The sequence below is a fragment of the Molothrus ater genome, chromosome 2 (assembly GCF_012460135.2).
Source record: "Molothrus ater isolate BHLD 08-10-18 breed brown headed cowbird chromosome 2, BPBGC_Mater_1.1, whole genome shotgun sequence".
Taxonomy (NCBI): domain Eukaryota; kingdom Metazoa; phylum Chordata; class Aves; order Passeriformes; family Icteridae; genus Molothrus; species Molothrus ater.
Genome location: NC_050479.2, coordinates 59706751 through 59722800, shown reverse-complemented (window position 1 = coordinate 59722800; position 16050 = coordinate 59706751). Strand labels below are relative to the sequence as shown.

The 16050-nt window shown below is 40.7% G+C and overlaps 1 protein-coding gene across 6 annotated transcripts in view; it reads left to right on the top strand.

The window, feature by feature from the left end:
* ELF1 (E74 like ETS transcription factor 1) overlaps nucleotides 1-16050 on the top strand; it is an 87267-nt gene that overhangs the window by 50104 nt on the left and 21113 nt on the right. For all 6 annotated transcript variants that reach the window (XM_054514094.1, XM_054514095.1, XM_036391235.2 and 3 more), the window contains exon 3: nucleotides 7766-7940. In XM_054514094.1, the coding sequence (XP_054370069.1) occupies nucleotides 7766-7940 (175 nt within the window). The remainder of the gene's footprint in view (nucleotides 1-7765; nucleotides 7941-16050) is intronic.

Here is a 16050-nt window from a genome sequence, read left to right as displayed (position 1 = left end):
GTTACTTACAGGTTGGTTTCAAAATTGTGTTACTGCACGATGGTTATTCAGAAATAAGCTTGAAAGTAATTTACACTGGTTTCTTTTACACTACAGGGAAAATATGTCTCTTTCTACCTACGCAGACTCTCAGTTAGGTGGTGATTATTAAACCACATCCTGTGAGTCCTGAAGCTTCAGTGTAGGATTCCTATTGTAAAAATAATGCAGCTTCTCTATAGCTGGTGGTCAAAATTAGAGCTTGCATTTATTAACAAGAAATGACGTGTCTGAGCCTTTTTAAAAGGCTAAGTGCCATGACAAACTGTTCCTTTTTTGTTAATGTAAAAAGCATTTATTCTCCTCTCTTAAAAAAATACCCTGCTTTTGGTTTTATGATCTTGTCTCTGGTTTTCTGTATGGCCTAATATCTGTCTGGGTCACTGGCCTGTTTCTGCTGTCAAAGTCATGCGATCATTTCAATGAACTGAGTGTTGTCTGTCTAAAGTGCTAACTCAGTTTTGGGTGGAATTAGTAATGTAACTTCCTTCCCTGTATTTTTCCAGAGCTTGTGGTAGCCTGGGGATTTAGATATGGGAATTGCACAAGTGTAGTCAAAAATGAGCCTTACTTATTAGCTCTGCTGGTTGTTCATTGCTAGCTTTACTTTACAAGCCAATAGAAAATGAGAGAATTGAGGTAGGGAGGGCTACTTCAGTGTGGTTCCTGGGAGGGGTAGTGCGAGCAGATAGGGCTTTGTTTCTTTTAGCCATGCATTCTGCTTCTTGCAATTTCTTCAGATGCTCACCTGAGAAACTTTAAAAATACTAAGGAGTGCTCAACAGGACAGTAAAACCTCTCTAAACAGAGCTTTCTCCAGCTTCAGAACAAACTCAACCTTGATGTTTATCTCATAACCCTACTAAGTTCTGCTCTGGATGAAGTCTAAGCAAAGATGTTTTGTAGCATACCCTAAAGGTGGTGAAATCAAAGATATGAAAGGCTGGAGATAGAGGGTGCATAGCAAGGAAGTCCATTGCTCCAGTCAGATGTGAGGTTCTTTTAAATCACTGGGTTCACTGAGTTCAGATATCAAAGACAGAGACAGCCAGCTAGCTGGCTGCCTGAAGGTAAATCTTAAATGCCCAGTTGTAGAAGAGACCTCCTGCACAGGTGAAGACCTGGGAAGCTGAAACAAAGTTTCCTTTGGCTGAGAGCTTGTAGTACCTTAGCCCAAAAAGACTGCTTCTTGCTTATACTTGGTTGATCTGCTTCTTACTACACAGGAGCTATTGCTACTCCTAAAGTTTCTAAGTTCTTAGATTAGTTGTATTTGGGGATGGACAACAGAATATGTGTACTTTGCAAAAATGTTAGCTCTGTAAGTGCTCTGTGTTGGGCAAAAGCATTTTTTTGGATCTTCATTGTATACAAATGATGTCATATAACTCATCTTGCGATAGTTATTTTTGCAATGCCCCCACAAGCTGGAATTTTAACAACTTTGGTGCTTTTCTTCTTGTCAAAGCTTTGCCTGGAGCTCTCTTGTGCCAAGAGCTCTTGGGACATGGGACAGCTGTGGGGAGAGGTTCAGGGTCTAAGTGGCAACTATGCTCAGTATTTTAGGGAAGTCATAATTCATGGCTATTTTGCCTTTTTTTTTTTTTTAAGTCTTGGTTAAACAACCATAAATTATGAACAGTTTGCAAATGTAAGCATTCAGTGACAGATACCAGTGGAAGGGGCTCAGTCACATGGACCCGTGTGAATGGGAAGGACTTGCTCTTATCAGCTTTGTTTTTTGCAGTTTAAAAAAGAATGATTTTAAATTTTTCAATATACTTGGAAGTTTCATTTATCACATAGTAGATCTGTGGTGAGGAAGAAATGAAGTGAAACTATCCTTATAATTTTCAGAAGGGAACAAGTAGCTTGGGCTAAGGCTACTGATAACTTGTCTGACTTCTGATACATGTCAGAGATCTGGTTAAAATAAAGAGTTTGCCCTTTTTTTTTCTTTTTTCTGTGCTTTTGTTTTGTTTGTTTGGGTTCTTTTGTTATTGCTGTGAGACAGAGGGAGATGGCACAAACAAAACTGGGTAGCAGTTCCTGCAGGCTTTGGCTGAGTCAATGCCACTGCCTAAACCTGCTTCTTTTCCTATCTGCAGCTTCTTCTCTCAATGCCTTTTTATTTAGTGCTTTGTGAACTTTTTGATCAGGACATTCTTAATTTAAAAAGCTGAATCAAAGCAGGCATAGTGGCTAGATCCATAGTAGGAAGCTTTAAATAGTGCCAGGGAGAAGTTGAATCATTACAGCCATTAATTTGCTAACATGGTGCCCAGCATGACTGCTCTATGTCGGGCTGGGCTCTCTCCGGTGGCTCTGTTGCTTGTAGTAACCTGTGCCTGAAGACACCTTCTGTACCTCTGGCATTTGTTTCTCTCTTGCTTTCTTCTGATAAAGAGGGGTCTGATACTTTCAGGTTGAGTCATGATTTCTGCACCATCATCTCATGCCTACCTTTGCTCTTCCATGTTCCCTGATATCTCCATGGGCTTTCAGAAAGATTAGGCCACCTGGTCAACGTGAAAGTCTACATTTTTTTGGCTGTTTCTAGCTCCTGCAGAAGGTTCCTTCCCTTCACCCATTTGCAGTTTTATGATGACTTTGAGGAAGAGATGAAATCTGTAATGAGGTTGTCTTCCCAGAAACATGAGCATCGTGTGTCTGCCTGCAGCATCCCTCTGTGCAATTTGGTCCCTTCTCAGATGCTGGCAGTGGGAACACCTTTGAAGCTGAGAAGCTACCTCTGCCTCTGCACAGGGACTGTCTGCAAAGGAAAACTTCAAAAGCTGTTTTCTAGTCACTAAGGTCACTTCCCCTAGTTCTGTTTAGGGTTTTGGGGTGTTTTATTTGTTCTTTTGGGGAGGAGATTGTTTGTTTGGACCATCTGTATTGCGAGTCTGAATGTTGTTTTTTGGTTAAAAAGACAGTTGTTTTTTTCCCGGAGGTTGCTGTCTCCATTTTTTTTCCCCCATGTAGCTTTTCCCTTCTACTATCTATTGCATATATTTCTTCCCACCCATCACTCACTCACACAGAATTTATTCCACACCAGTTAAAAGCTGGTCACCTTATTCCTGGGACAAGTTGTCATCCTTAAAGACTTACAGTATGAGAAGACAGTACCTCCAAAGCAGAAGAAATCCCCTTCCTTATTTTCCATTTCCGTGGCCTGGATGGTGTTTTGATCTTCTGTCAGTTGGTGACAGTTGATGAGACAATTTTCAGAGAAAAAGAGAAACACCTTGTCAGCATGTCAAACACACGAATAGAATTAGAGAGCAGAAAGGAAGATTGCTGCCTTTAGCCCTCGGAGGAGGACCGGGTTCAGTTTTCAGGGGATTGTGGAATGTAACCAGTGCTTTCAGGGACCCACTCATGGGACTTTCTGTGAACTTCATCTGTATGAAGTTTGCATTCCTCTGAATTGGTAAGGTCCGTCTATGGGGATTTGGTGTCTAAGATTTGGGAAGATTTTAGTAGTAGCTCAATTGCTTTATGTGTCCAGCAGACATGGGAAATGGGTTGAAGCCAAGTCAAAGCTTTGCTGGAGCTAGGGTATCATATTTTACCTATATTTTGTATGAGAAACATGAAGTAGAAGAAGTAGGAGAAATTTAAAAATACACAAATTGTTCTTCTATGGATGTCTGTATTGATTTCTTGAAAATCATTGCTGACACTTTAATTTGGGACTTAAAAAAACCTTTGGGATAGTTTGCACTCTTCCTTTTTGCTAGGGCATATAGAAGCATGTTTGTATTAGAAATAAATTATTTTGCAACCTTGCTGTTAGAGAGGTAATTTAATTTGTGTTAATTGAATCACTACCTTGTAGTTCTTAATTTAATGTTTTCCCTGTGTGTAGTTCTCATTACACACTAGATTCAAAGGGAGCCATAGTAAAAAAGGGCTCTTTTGCAGTTCCAAATGTGCACAGTTATTTTTCTGTCCTAGAAAACAACAAAGCTAGAGGAAGGTTTAGATTGGCTCTCAACTGGGATTCAGATGCCTTCAGTGAAATCAGGAACGTTACCTCACAAAAGTCACATGTACATCTGTGTACATTAGTATTAGCTTTTAAAACGGAATGAAGGACTTGTTAATGAAGTCATAACTAATTGCAAATACTGTATAAAAAAGCAATGGCCACTTCCACAAAAATGCATTTCAAATTAAATTGGTTTGCAGTTGTGTGAATGCTTTTCTTAATAGGAGCATATTAAAATTTTCACAACCATGGCAGGAAGGAAAGTCCATACATTGTACCACTGTAGGGACTGAGTTAGAGCCAGTTATAACAATAGTTTTAAAATAATACACCACAAGAAGTGACATTTGCTCTGATTCTTCCAGTTCAAAACTGTGATCAAGTTAAAGAAAAGCACATTTAAAGTGTCTTACCATGAGTGAATGCTTTTCTGTTCATCTCCAGCCTTTTGGAAGTATAGTGTGCCAGCAGCTTCCTTGGTAGTCGGGCACCAAGTTCAGGTGAAGAGGTATTGCCCTGGGGGTTTCTCTGCCTGCAGACAGACACAGCAACCATATCAGAGTGTTGTGTGTATGATGACTGTTTCTAGATATGGCCAAAACCAGTTTAATCTGGCAGAGCAGTTCAGATCTGATCACAGGATCAAACCAAGTACTTCGGAACTGCGTGAAGCAGCACAGTTCAGTACCACAGGAAGCATCCTGGTCAGTAGAGAAGCATATTTTAGAAACATATGGATGTTTGGGATTTTGTAACTAGGTTTCATAGCAAAGTGAAGAGGGTGTAATCTAAATAGAGCTTTGAAAAACTGATCTGAAAACACGTGGCAATCAGTTGATTTTATATGTTTTGTTTATTATTCGGAAACATTTTGCTACAACTCATCTTCTCAGAGGCCAAGCCAGTGGTGTGAGCATCAGTCATTAGAGAAGGACAGAGCTTAGGCAAAGTGATTTTCTTCTCCAGCAGAAGCTAATGTAAGGCTTATCTTGAGCACAGGCAACTCGATCTGTGGCTGCAGACACTGCAGCTATTGAGGCGGTGCAAGGGCGGAAGGGGGCGAGGAGCGCGCCTCGCTGCGCAGACGTGGCTGGGAGGAGGAAGCTGGCCACTTGCTGATGAGAGTGTGGGACACAGCTGCCTACACCAGAAACAAGCACCTCAATGCCTCCACCATTTCACAGTCAATGCAGACAAATAGGTGTTTTTAGAGCATGACATCCTATCGTAGCACAGGAGCCTAAAACTGGGCAGGGAAATTGTGCCCTAGAAATGCCGTTTTCTGTCTGTTGCCTGGGAAGGAAACTTGGGGTTGTTAGCTCATGTCCAAGTGCCTGCACCACAGCTGTCTGTAACTTAAATCCCAAAAGTTATGTATCATGCCCTATTACTGAAACTGAGGTATTTAAGCTATTTGTAGAACATAATTGTATCTCAGGAATGAGGCTGTAATGGACCATCTACCTTGTAGCTTATGGAATATATTGTTGAAAATGAAACTTCTTTTTAATGCATGTAGTTTTTATTTTTCTTCTCTCTTAAGAGTGCTTTATCCTTTTTTTGTTAATGTGGCTTATACCTAATAAAATCTATTTATTTATTCTTGCCTGGAACCAACTAGGATGTTAGGGTCAGTAAACAAATAGGATGCAAAATGTGAACATGACTTTTTCTGAAGAACAGTAGGGACCTCTTGGCCATCAATGATTTCAGGTTTCTCAGCTACAGCACGATGCAGCATTGGTTAGAGGTGCCCACAAAGGTGTGGGGTAACAGCTATCCCTGCGTGACTTGATATACACCTGTCATCTGGTGATAAGATTGCACAAGAGGGCTTTAACTGGTCTGCACTTTGTTCATTTTTATTGATCTTCTACCATATTGCTCTCTTTTGAAACATGTTTTGTAGAATAGGTCATTATTTGTTGGGTCTTTTAAAATTTTGGTTTTGTTGACTTTTTTTTGTTTAGGAGACTGTCCATGATAGCAGCCCATTAAAATACTATTTTTGGTTTTTAGTTCTTCTTTTTTTCCTGATTGCCCTTTACCACAGTTTTTGCTGAGACATGTTTTACAAAACACAGAGCAATTTAAAGTGGTAATTACTGCCTTTTAAAACTTGTAATTGCACTTTCTATGTTCAGTACTTATGGTCCAGACTCTTCCCTAGGGGAGGCTTGCTCCCATAGTTGCTGTCTGGGTTGAGCAGATAGCTCTGATACCATTTTCTGTCTGTGACGGTGTGTGCAGTGGCAGGAGTGAGAGATGAGTAATTCTTAAACAGGAATTAAACAAGGGCATAATCATACACTTGATTTTTTTCCCTTGGGTTTTTAACTTGTGTGGTTAAAAAAACTACTTGATCTTCCTTCCAATACCTGAAGGGAACCTACAGGAAAGATTGAGTCTATTTACAAGCACACATGGTGACAGTACAGTTGAGAATTACTTCAAACTTAAAAGACTGTGGGTTTAGATTAGATATTGAGAAAAAGTTCTTTACTGTGAGGGTGGAAGGGTGCTGGAACAGGTTGCCCAGAAAAGTTGCAGATTCCCATCCCTGGAAATGTTTAAGGCTAGGCTCGTGGAACTTTGAGCAATCTGATGTAGTGGAAGGTGTCCCTGTCCATGGCAGGGGGATTGGAGCTAGATTATTTTAAAGTTTCTTCCAACCCAGGCCATTCTATGATTCCATGATAAATACATATCCGTACTCTTCTGTGGAGGGTGGGACCAAATGTACATATATTGGTTTTCTCATAAATATGTTTTAGTCACTTTTTAGGTTTTTTTCTTGTTTTTAAGCTTGACACATTCATAATGTGTTTTATTTTTGTAGTCAGAGAACCTTAGAGTTACACTAGACTTTCTTTGAACCTGTTCTGCTATCAATCTTGCTCTAACTGTCTTCCTGCAAAGCACGTTTTAAAATACTCACTTTGAAAAATACAGCGTCTGTGGTAGATGTTATTTGCTGAAAACCTCTTCCTGTTGAGTGGTTGCCTTTTCAGAGAGTGTGTTACTTGTTATTATTGCTACTCAGTTTGATTTCTGTTTCCCAGCTGCATCTTTTCCTCTGTATCTGATGAGAAATGACTATCAACACCAAAGGATGATGTCTAAATGCAGACTTTGGAAGGAGAATGGCGAGGGGGTGTGGTGTGAGCAATATCAAATTACTAAAGCCATAAGAATTAGAGAGGGAATGTATTACAGCACTTACATCAACATGTTACACCCCTTTCTTCTGTAACAAGTGTCCCCTAAAATGGTGATTTTCAAATGATGTCTCATAGGGAATTTGTTGCTTGTGAGTGCTTTGTCCAGTCCTCACAGCCACAGGACTCTTTCACTCTCAGCAAAAGGTGAAGGTGTTTGCAGCAAGTTGCTCACTCAGTGTTATTGCCAGCAAAGTTTAGCACTTACTGTGCTGTGCCACTCCTCTGTATTGTCAGCTTTAACGCTGCAAAACTCTGTCATGCAAGTCTGGTGTTATGTACTGAAGTACAGTCAGTGCAGCAGATACTACAGCAATATTCAGCCTCTGGCTCCTGGTGGGACACTGCTGCTATTTGCTTTCAGGTGCTAAAAACCATCTTTAGTATTCCTTCCTGACAGTTTGATATCCAGGTGGTTTAGAACAGGTCTGTTGAAATATTAGTCATTAAGTGGCTAGATTGGAGGCAGTCTAACTAATATTTTGTTGGTTTTTTTTTCTCCACCCCCTAGCTTGGTGATCCATCTATTTTCCCTGCTGTCATCGTGGAGCATGTTCCTAGTGCAGAACTCCTACATAACTACTCTGGCTTAACCTGCGTGGATGAACCTAGTGACATGATCACTGAGAACTCTCTGGATGTTGCAGAAGAGCAAATCATAGAAGATGATGATATCACCCTCACAGGTTGGCAATGAAACCACCTCTGTGCTGCTCTGCACTCTCTTGGTGCAAAGATATCTCTGTGTCTTTGTATCAAGATGGCTGTGACTAATGCAGGAAGAAAGTTAAATGACAAAAGGCAGCAGGGAGTAAAATGAATAGTGGTATTGAATGCTGTTAATTCTATACAAGACAGAGAAAATGGCATTAATATTGTTAGCAGGTGGCTTGCAATCCCAGGTGCACTCTTCCCAATGGTAAAGAGTTTCATCCATCAACAATGATTAAGGCAGAGTCCTGCTCAGAGAACCAACAAGGTTTTTCTTTGTTCTTCATAGGTTTTGTTTGCTTTTAATTAACATGTGATACATTCCTAAGTAAACACATATGGCAACAAGTAGGAATATGCAGCTTGAGTAGATGCTGCTTTTAACTTTCCGAGGGTATACAGTTATAAATTAAAATGTGCATGCTAGCATGGCTTACTGGTGTAAGTATACTCAGCATACTCTGAGTAACTCTAGTAATGATTCACACCTAAAATACGGGGGGGGGTTTGTAAATTTTCTTAAAAAAGGTAGCCCTAAAGAACAACCAATTCTCAAGAGGAAAGCTCAAAAATCTGTCACATTTTTTAAAAACAACCCCTCACTGAATGTATGTATTTGAAGTGCTTTTGCACTTCAAAAAATCTCAAAGGTGGGGTAGATGTTTGCAGAGAGAAGTTTTCTTTCCGCCACTAGCTCCACACCTGGACTGTCTCCAGGGATGGAGACAGCTTGCTGGTTTCACTCATACTTTTGACATTATTTCCAAAGACATGCTCTGATACAATCTTTTACTACCAAAAGCAAAACAAGAACTCAACATGAACTTGACATGAGGAACAGTTCACAGAGTAAATTGACATGAGCTGTTCTCAGTATTTTTTTCATAGTAGTGAATTATCTGTGAACAGACTGTGACCATACAAATAAGTTAGGTTATTATTCAAGAAGGTTTTTGATACTCAGACAGTATTTTATGTTCAGACCTCTTGCCAACTTGCTGTTCATATTAATTATTCACACTACAACTGGCATTTCCCCAGTGTGTTACTTAAGCACCACTTAATGCATCTGTGTGAATTTCATAACGTCATTTTTGTGAATCCATATTCACTGTAATATATTGTGTGTGAATTTTTACATGCATGAGTAATTGTGAAACTCCACTTTTGTGAATGCCCTTGTTAACCTTCTTTTTCTTTTTCTTTTTCTTTTTGGTTGTTGTTGCTGGTCACTTGAGAAGGGTTTTCAAATTGCTGCCAGAAACTGAAAATATTTAATCCTTGTAACTGATGGTGTCCAAGAGTTTCTGGGATACTTTGGAGTCAGACAAGTACAGTATTGTTCCCATCATACATTATAGTTCAAGAAATCTGGTTTTCTTTAAAGGCAAAGTCCTTAGAAATTGAGAGCTGCCACTTTGCAGAGATGATTGCTGTGAAGGAGATGATAACTAATTATCAGTTTCACAGTCTCCATCCTGTGCATGCTGTGGATTTCCTTAGAAGGGAAAGGGGATCAATGCAGCATGAGCCAGGACCAGCATTGTGGCTGGAAAGCTCCTGCTCAGGACAAGGCAGTCAACACTGGTAGCTCAGCCCCTGGTCTCTGGCAGGAAGCTATCCAGCCTGACTGTAGTGGGGCAGAATTGGGGGTCCAGGGGTGTGAAGGCACCCCACAGGAGAGGAGAGGACACTGGGGAGGGAGGCCCCTGTTACCTCCCTGCCCACTGCAGACAAGCACTGGCTGTAGCCACAGCTGCCCAGTTGAACTGCAAGACTGCAGTGTGGAAGAGACCCTAGTTCAAGTATAGCTTGCTTTAGGCTGCCTCTGAAATGGGGCTAATCATAGCTCAATTTTCCCACCTACTCTGTTTTTCAGCTGCTTTTTTTCTTTTCTCCCTTCTTTGAAGTTTCCTTCTTGATTTTGTTTGCTCTCAACAGTGAAATGCGTTGTTTTGCTCTTTGAAGTTAGTACCAGTCTTTTCAGTCGCTTCCACGTTATGCCTTTGAGAGAGGATCAGACATCATAAAGACTGTGCTAATTCCACATTAAAATATTTATGACTGAAGTTCACAGCAGAACAAAACTGAAGCCACCATAATTTATGACTAAACATTACTGAGCGATGACTGCTTAATATGAAGGATTCAGGTTTTTTAAAGTTACTCGTTTTTCAGTACTATTTTGTGACTGCTATCCACCGTGCCTCTCTTTTCTCCTAGATTAACAGAAATTAGCAGTAGGCCTCATGAAACTGAAGCAATCAGTTTTTAGGGATCTATCCGCAGAGTAGTGTGCACTGATAGGTTTTTTCATCTATAGGATGTAGCTTCAGCCCTTCAATAGCACAGCTATCACCTGTTGGTAATTGACCAGTCATATAAATTATAACCTGGAGAAAACTTAAGAACAGAATCTGTTGCACATGAAACCCTACTGAGACATGGACATCAATCAGCTTTTTTAGCTGTATTAATGCTCATGCTGTAATTTTTTTTTTTTTTAATGAATAGGTAGACATGCCTTATCACTCTCATCTTTAAAAGCACTTTTCCCTGGAAGAACTGCAATGGTATTTTTATGGTCAGTTTGTTGCCAGTCTTATGGGTTTTTAAATTATTAACTGTCGTGTAGTAAAGGGTGATTAACAAAATTAATTGGAACATTTGGCTTTGAGTGAAGTTTTATCTCTAAAGGGAATATTGAAATATTTTTTCTCTGAAAAATAGAGGGGATAATATTTTGTGCAGAAGAACTCTAGGCCAACTTGTCAGAATGTACAATTGCTACACTTTGTATCTTATTAATGTGGCTAGTTATGGATATAAGGTGCACAGGAAGGAGGAACTAATCAGATTATGTAGTTCCTGAAAATGTTTTTTTTAAATTCTTGTTATAATTTTTTTAAACTTTGTCATGTTTGGTGAGTTTTTTTATTGAAAACCACAGTTAATCAAAGTCTGCCATTTTATGGTTCACCTGTTCTGGAATTGTCGTCATGGGATCAGGGAAGTGGCTGCACTGGGACAGTTCTGAGGGGAGGGGATGAGAGAGCAGGGACAGAAAATTTGCATTTAGATGTCCTGTGCCGTGGTATGAATAGGGAGCATGGAAGTGTGCATTTTCATAGATCAATAATGGTACTTAATAACCAGCTCATTTTGAAGTCTGGTACCATTTGCCTAGTACATTTTGTGAAGCTCTAGCAGTCCTGCACAAACACAGGTGGCTTCTTTGGTGGTCGTTTCTGCTGTTACAAAGAAATACGCAGGAGTAGTTAGCTGGAAACTGAACTTCAGAGTGTTAATCTGTGAGGATTGTGAGTTGATGAGATGCCAGTTGCAACAAAACAGGTTTTGGTTTCAGTTACTTTGTAAAGAAATTATTCACAGCTGCCTGTAGCTCTAGTAAAACCAGAGGTTTTTTTATATACCTCCTCAAAGAGATAATTTTCTTTACAAATTGTAAGGCCTTAATTAAAAAAGAAAATGGTGATTTGCAGGTCTCCTGAAATACCTGTGTTTTTAAACTCAGTTTTCCAGTGTCAGATAACAATCAGCTAAGAGTGGATACTAGAAAGTAAGTGCTTAAATTTAACGGCCAGCTATTCTGCAGAAGGGGAGTCTGTCCATGTCTAATGGCTCTCTTTGTTCTTTAAACAACTTTAGGTTTCGTCTGACATTATTTTGAGGTTCTGCAGCCCCTATTTTTGTCTCTAGTAAAACCAGCAGTGAATTTAAAGACAGCTGTGACTAGCACAGCCTTTATCTCAGCCTGGACAAGGACTTGTGTTGCCCACTCTCCAGAGCTCCCAGTCACCAGAGAAGCAAAGGGAGTGGGATAGAATTGCCCAAAGTGGTGTAAAAATTTCAAAAAAGACACTAGACAGGAGTAGGGAAAGCAGGACTTTGAACTGAGGTGGGGAACTTCCAACATGAGGCATAATTTCAGAGCAGAACACTGTTTGGGCAAGCCCTGTGCTAACGCTGATTCATAGGGAGCCTGGATTCACAGTAACTGGGCAGAAATTGGCATGCAGATACAAAGGCTTAAGTTTGTGGCTTGCTCAGATAAACAAAAACTTGTAGGGTACCCTGGGAAAAAACTGAAGATATTTTTAGGTGTGGTTTTCCCCCTCCCTTCTCTTTTTCTCCCTTTTTCCTCTCTTCTTTTCCTTATTTTCTTACCTATTTTTTCTTCCATGCCTCTTTTTCCCCTTTTCATTTTTGTCTTCCAATGTTTTCTTCCCCCTTCCCCTTTTTTCTTTTTTTTAAAAAAAGCTTCTGCCTATTTCAGATAACCTTTGAAACCTGATACTTTGCAGAAATTACCCTCCCCATTTTTTCAGCTCTGACTTTGGCAAAGAGGAACAAGTAAGCCATTTAATTCCAGTTCTTCTTAAAACTGGCACTCTATTGTAACAGCCAGTGATTGGAATACCATTCTGCAGCATTATGGAAAAGCTAAAATAAGAGACACCAGTTTGCCTTTGGTAGCTGAGCTGGTTATCTCTGAGCACTGTGTCATGTTGAAGGATGCAAATGAGCACTTTGCTGTTAAAAGGACAAAGAGGTGGTGCTCCACTTTTTCTGTGAGGTGCCCCACACCTTGTTTGTATTAGCTCTTGAGTTCTTGTAATTCAACTTGCAAACTCAGCAATACCCCCAAAACCTTTTCAGACGTTTTATAAATCTCAGTTGTCTCACTATGTGATCAAAAAAGTGTGAAGCCTGGCATGTGTCAAGTGACAGAAGTTTGGATCATGGACCAGGGGCAGAGATGGGAGGAAAAACCACAACCCTTGGTTCTTTCAGCAACAGGGAAATATTAACTTGTCTTAAACCACTTTGTGAAGTCATCTTCTCGGAAGAGGCTTGAAGGGTGTTGGCAAGAGCAGTGGAGTGGTTAAGAAACTTAATTTTGCCATCCTGTGTTTGTGGATGGAAAGATAGAGCTGCTGCTTGCAGAGGAATATGTCTGGTCCAGGTAGCTCTGCTGGCAAGCTGCAGAGTGAGATGCAGATTGAGCTCTGGGTGGGAGCCAGACACAAGAGGCTGTGAGCTGCCAAACTTTGGGATAACTAACAAAGGGCACCAGGGCCAGGCAGGCAATGAACAGTGAGAGAGACTGTAGAAGCTGGGAATTGCTGGAGAAGGTGACAGCAGCAGCAGTGGGGTGGATGGACACAGAGAGGAAGAGGAGACTTGCCCACAGGTGGACGTGAGGCTGTAAAATCTCAGGGGTTCCTTGGTTGGGGTTCTCCTTGGGGCAGCAGCTCAGGCTGTTCCTGTGTTACTGTGCTGTGAATAAATGGCTTTATGGAAAAAGACATCCGAGACTCTGCTGTGGGAACCCCGGGGTTGAACCAGTGAGGAAAGCTGGTCTGACTGTGGATGGCTGTGTGGGGAGCCAAGGGGGACACGTGGGTCACAAGAGCCACCTGCTGTGAAGGGGCTTTGACCCAGCAGTGGCAGCCTCTGGCCTTGGGATGTGACTGCCAGGGAGTCTCATGGATGGTCAGACTGTGAAGTTTCCTTAACATGCTTAAATTTTTTGTGAGCAACAAATTATATCAATTTCTATGTTTACGTTATTTATATGGCTATTATAAATTCCTTTCTTTAGTCTTGGATAGGGATGGTAAACTTGTAGCCACATGGTGTAACAGTGATGTAAAGCTTTTAGACTTTTCCTCACCTGCTATTATTCAGAGTGAAGAATTGGCTCTGCTCCATCACCTTAGTCCCTGAAAGCCAGCAGGTGGGTTTTGTTGTCCTGCAGCTCTCTCTGGGGAAAGAGCAGCAGCTCTCTCCTCCCTGCCTGCAGAACTGAGAACCTGGGGGTGCCACTGCTGGCTTTAAAACTGTATGTGGTAAACCAGCCATGCTGCATGACTTAGCCTGCCATGCTCCAGCCTTCCTGTCCATTCAGACAGTGTCAGAACTCAGAAGAGCTGCTTTGGCAATGCTGTGTGCATTTATTTATATTTGTATGATGTGACATCTTCTTGAGGTCTTGGTAATGCTGGTAGATGATATGGGAAGTTCTCATCCAGATAAAACAGAACCAGAAGCATCAAGTCACCAGCACCAGTCCAAGAGTGTACATGGCCACAAACTGAAAGGGATGTGCATGTTTTGTCTCCTCCTGATGGACAGGCATTCCCTAGTGATGCTGTATGGCTCTTGGGGCTGAGATGCCTTGGGTCTGAGCTCCTGAGCCTGTCAGCTGCCTGACAAAATTGTCAGGGATTTGCTGCCCTCTCTTGCTTCCAAGGTCAGGACCATAGTCCATAAGCACTTTCTCTTCATGCTGTCCTCACCAGCTCTGTGTTTCTCATTTCTTAAGACTGTTTGGAGGTGTCAGCCAGAAGGTGCAGATCCCTAACTGTCTGAATGCCTTTGTCAGATATAGGGTGGAGGTGGTCCTGTAGAGTTGCTGTGTGGATCAGGGGTTCCCAACACCTGTCTTTTTTATTCTGCATTAGTCTAAGCCTCTTACACTAGGGCCTCAAGGGAAAATCCAGAAAGTAAGGAGGCTTCTGTAAATCACAGTTGGTGGAAGAGGTAGGGCTGACATGTGGATGCCAGCATTCATCTTTGCTGATACAATTGCTGAAGCTGTAAACATTTGTGATGAAACCAGGGGGTTTTGGCTGGTTGTTTTGTAAATTATGCAATTGCTTAGTGCTAATTGAACTGGTTGCTTGCTGTTACTGTGATATTTTTAAGGTTAAAATATAGAAATCTTGGCATGAACTTCTTGCTTTTGTGTGCAAAAATATTCCAAGATCATTACATTGTGTTTTAACATGTATATTCGCTTGCTTTGTCACTCATTGTGATTTTTGGTTTTGTTTCGTTTTATAATGTGACTGCCCCACCCAAAATTCCTCAAAGCTTAACAGGGAGAGGGGTGTAAAGCCTATGAAAGTAACTGAGGTTTCTTGGTGTCCTAGAGAGGGGAATACTAATGCAGCCCTTTCTGTAATCTGTCAGATGCAAGTAAATTCCCCAAAGTTGCATCAAATTCACATCAAAGGATAAGGAAGCCTGGCCCAACAATTTCCATTTGACAAACAGTGATTTCTAAAAGGATGTGTTAAACAGCTTTAAATGTCTATGGTACCAGGAACTGCCATCTATGTTATTTTTCATGCTACAGTTATTTTGAAAAAATCATCTGGTCAAGTACTCTTCCAGTTAAACCAGCTGGTTTTTTTTTGCAAAATGATATTTTATTGGATTTTTTTGTTGAGTACCCCCAGATGACCTTAACATGTACCTTAAACATTATAATTAATGCTCAGGACGTTTGGGTTTGGCTAATGGCTGTCCTCATGAGATTGATGAGGAATTGTCTAGAAGTCAAAAATTTTGAAAAGCTTGCCAACCTTTTATATTGCCTTTCATGTTTCATGTTTGCTTTCCAGTGTGTTCTTGGAGCCTGCACATGTAATTCCCATGAATTTGAATGGTTTAGGATTCAGCTACACCTTTACATTACATGGTCTCTAATAGAACTTGTGCAATATTTTTTCTCTCCTCCTGGCTAAATGGCTGGAGAGTTTTGATGGGCATCTATTATTTATGGAATTCACTTCTGTTCATAGAACCACAGAATTTTTAGGGTTGGAAAAGACCTCTCAAGTCCTACTGTCAACCCAGAACCACCCCAGGTTCACCATTAAATCATGTCTTCAAATGTCATTTCCACATGTTTTTCTGTGGATGAGACATTGGAGCACCATAAGAAGTTAGCAATATTGTATTTTTAAATAATGATCTCTGGAATATTGCTTGTGGTAGTGATATTTCTTAGTTTCATGGGTGTTGTATTTTACTACAGTGCTTGATCAGCAAAGAGAGGGGTTAGAAAGATGAGGCAGAACAAAGGGTTTGTCTGGGGTTTTTTTATACATGCAATCTGAAAAATGTACTGTAGTAAATAAATGAAATTATTGCAGTGTGCATTTTCTCCCCAGCTAATCTGTTGCTACAGGTCTAGTAGAAGACCACCTCTATCTCTATCTCTTTTTCTTTTTTTTTTCCTGGGAATGAAATACAAATAAATATCGTGTTAAG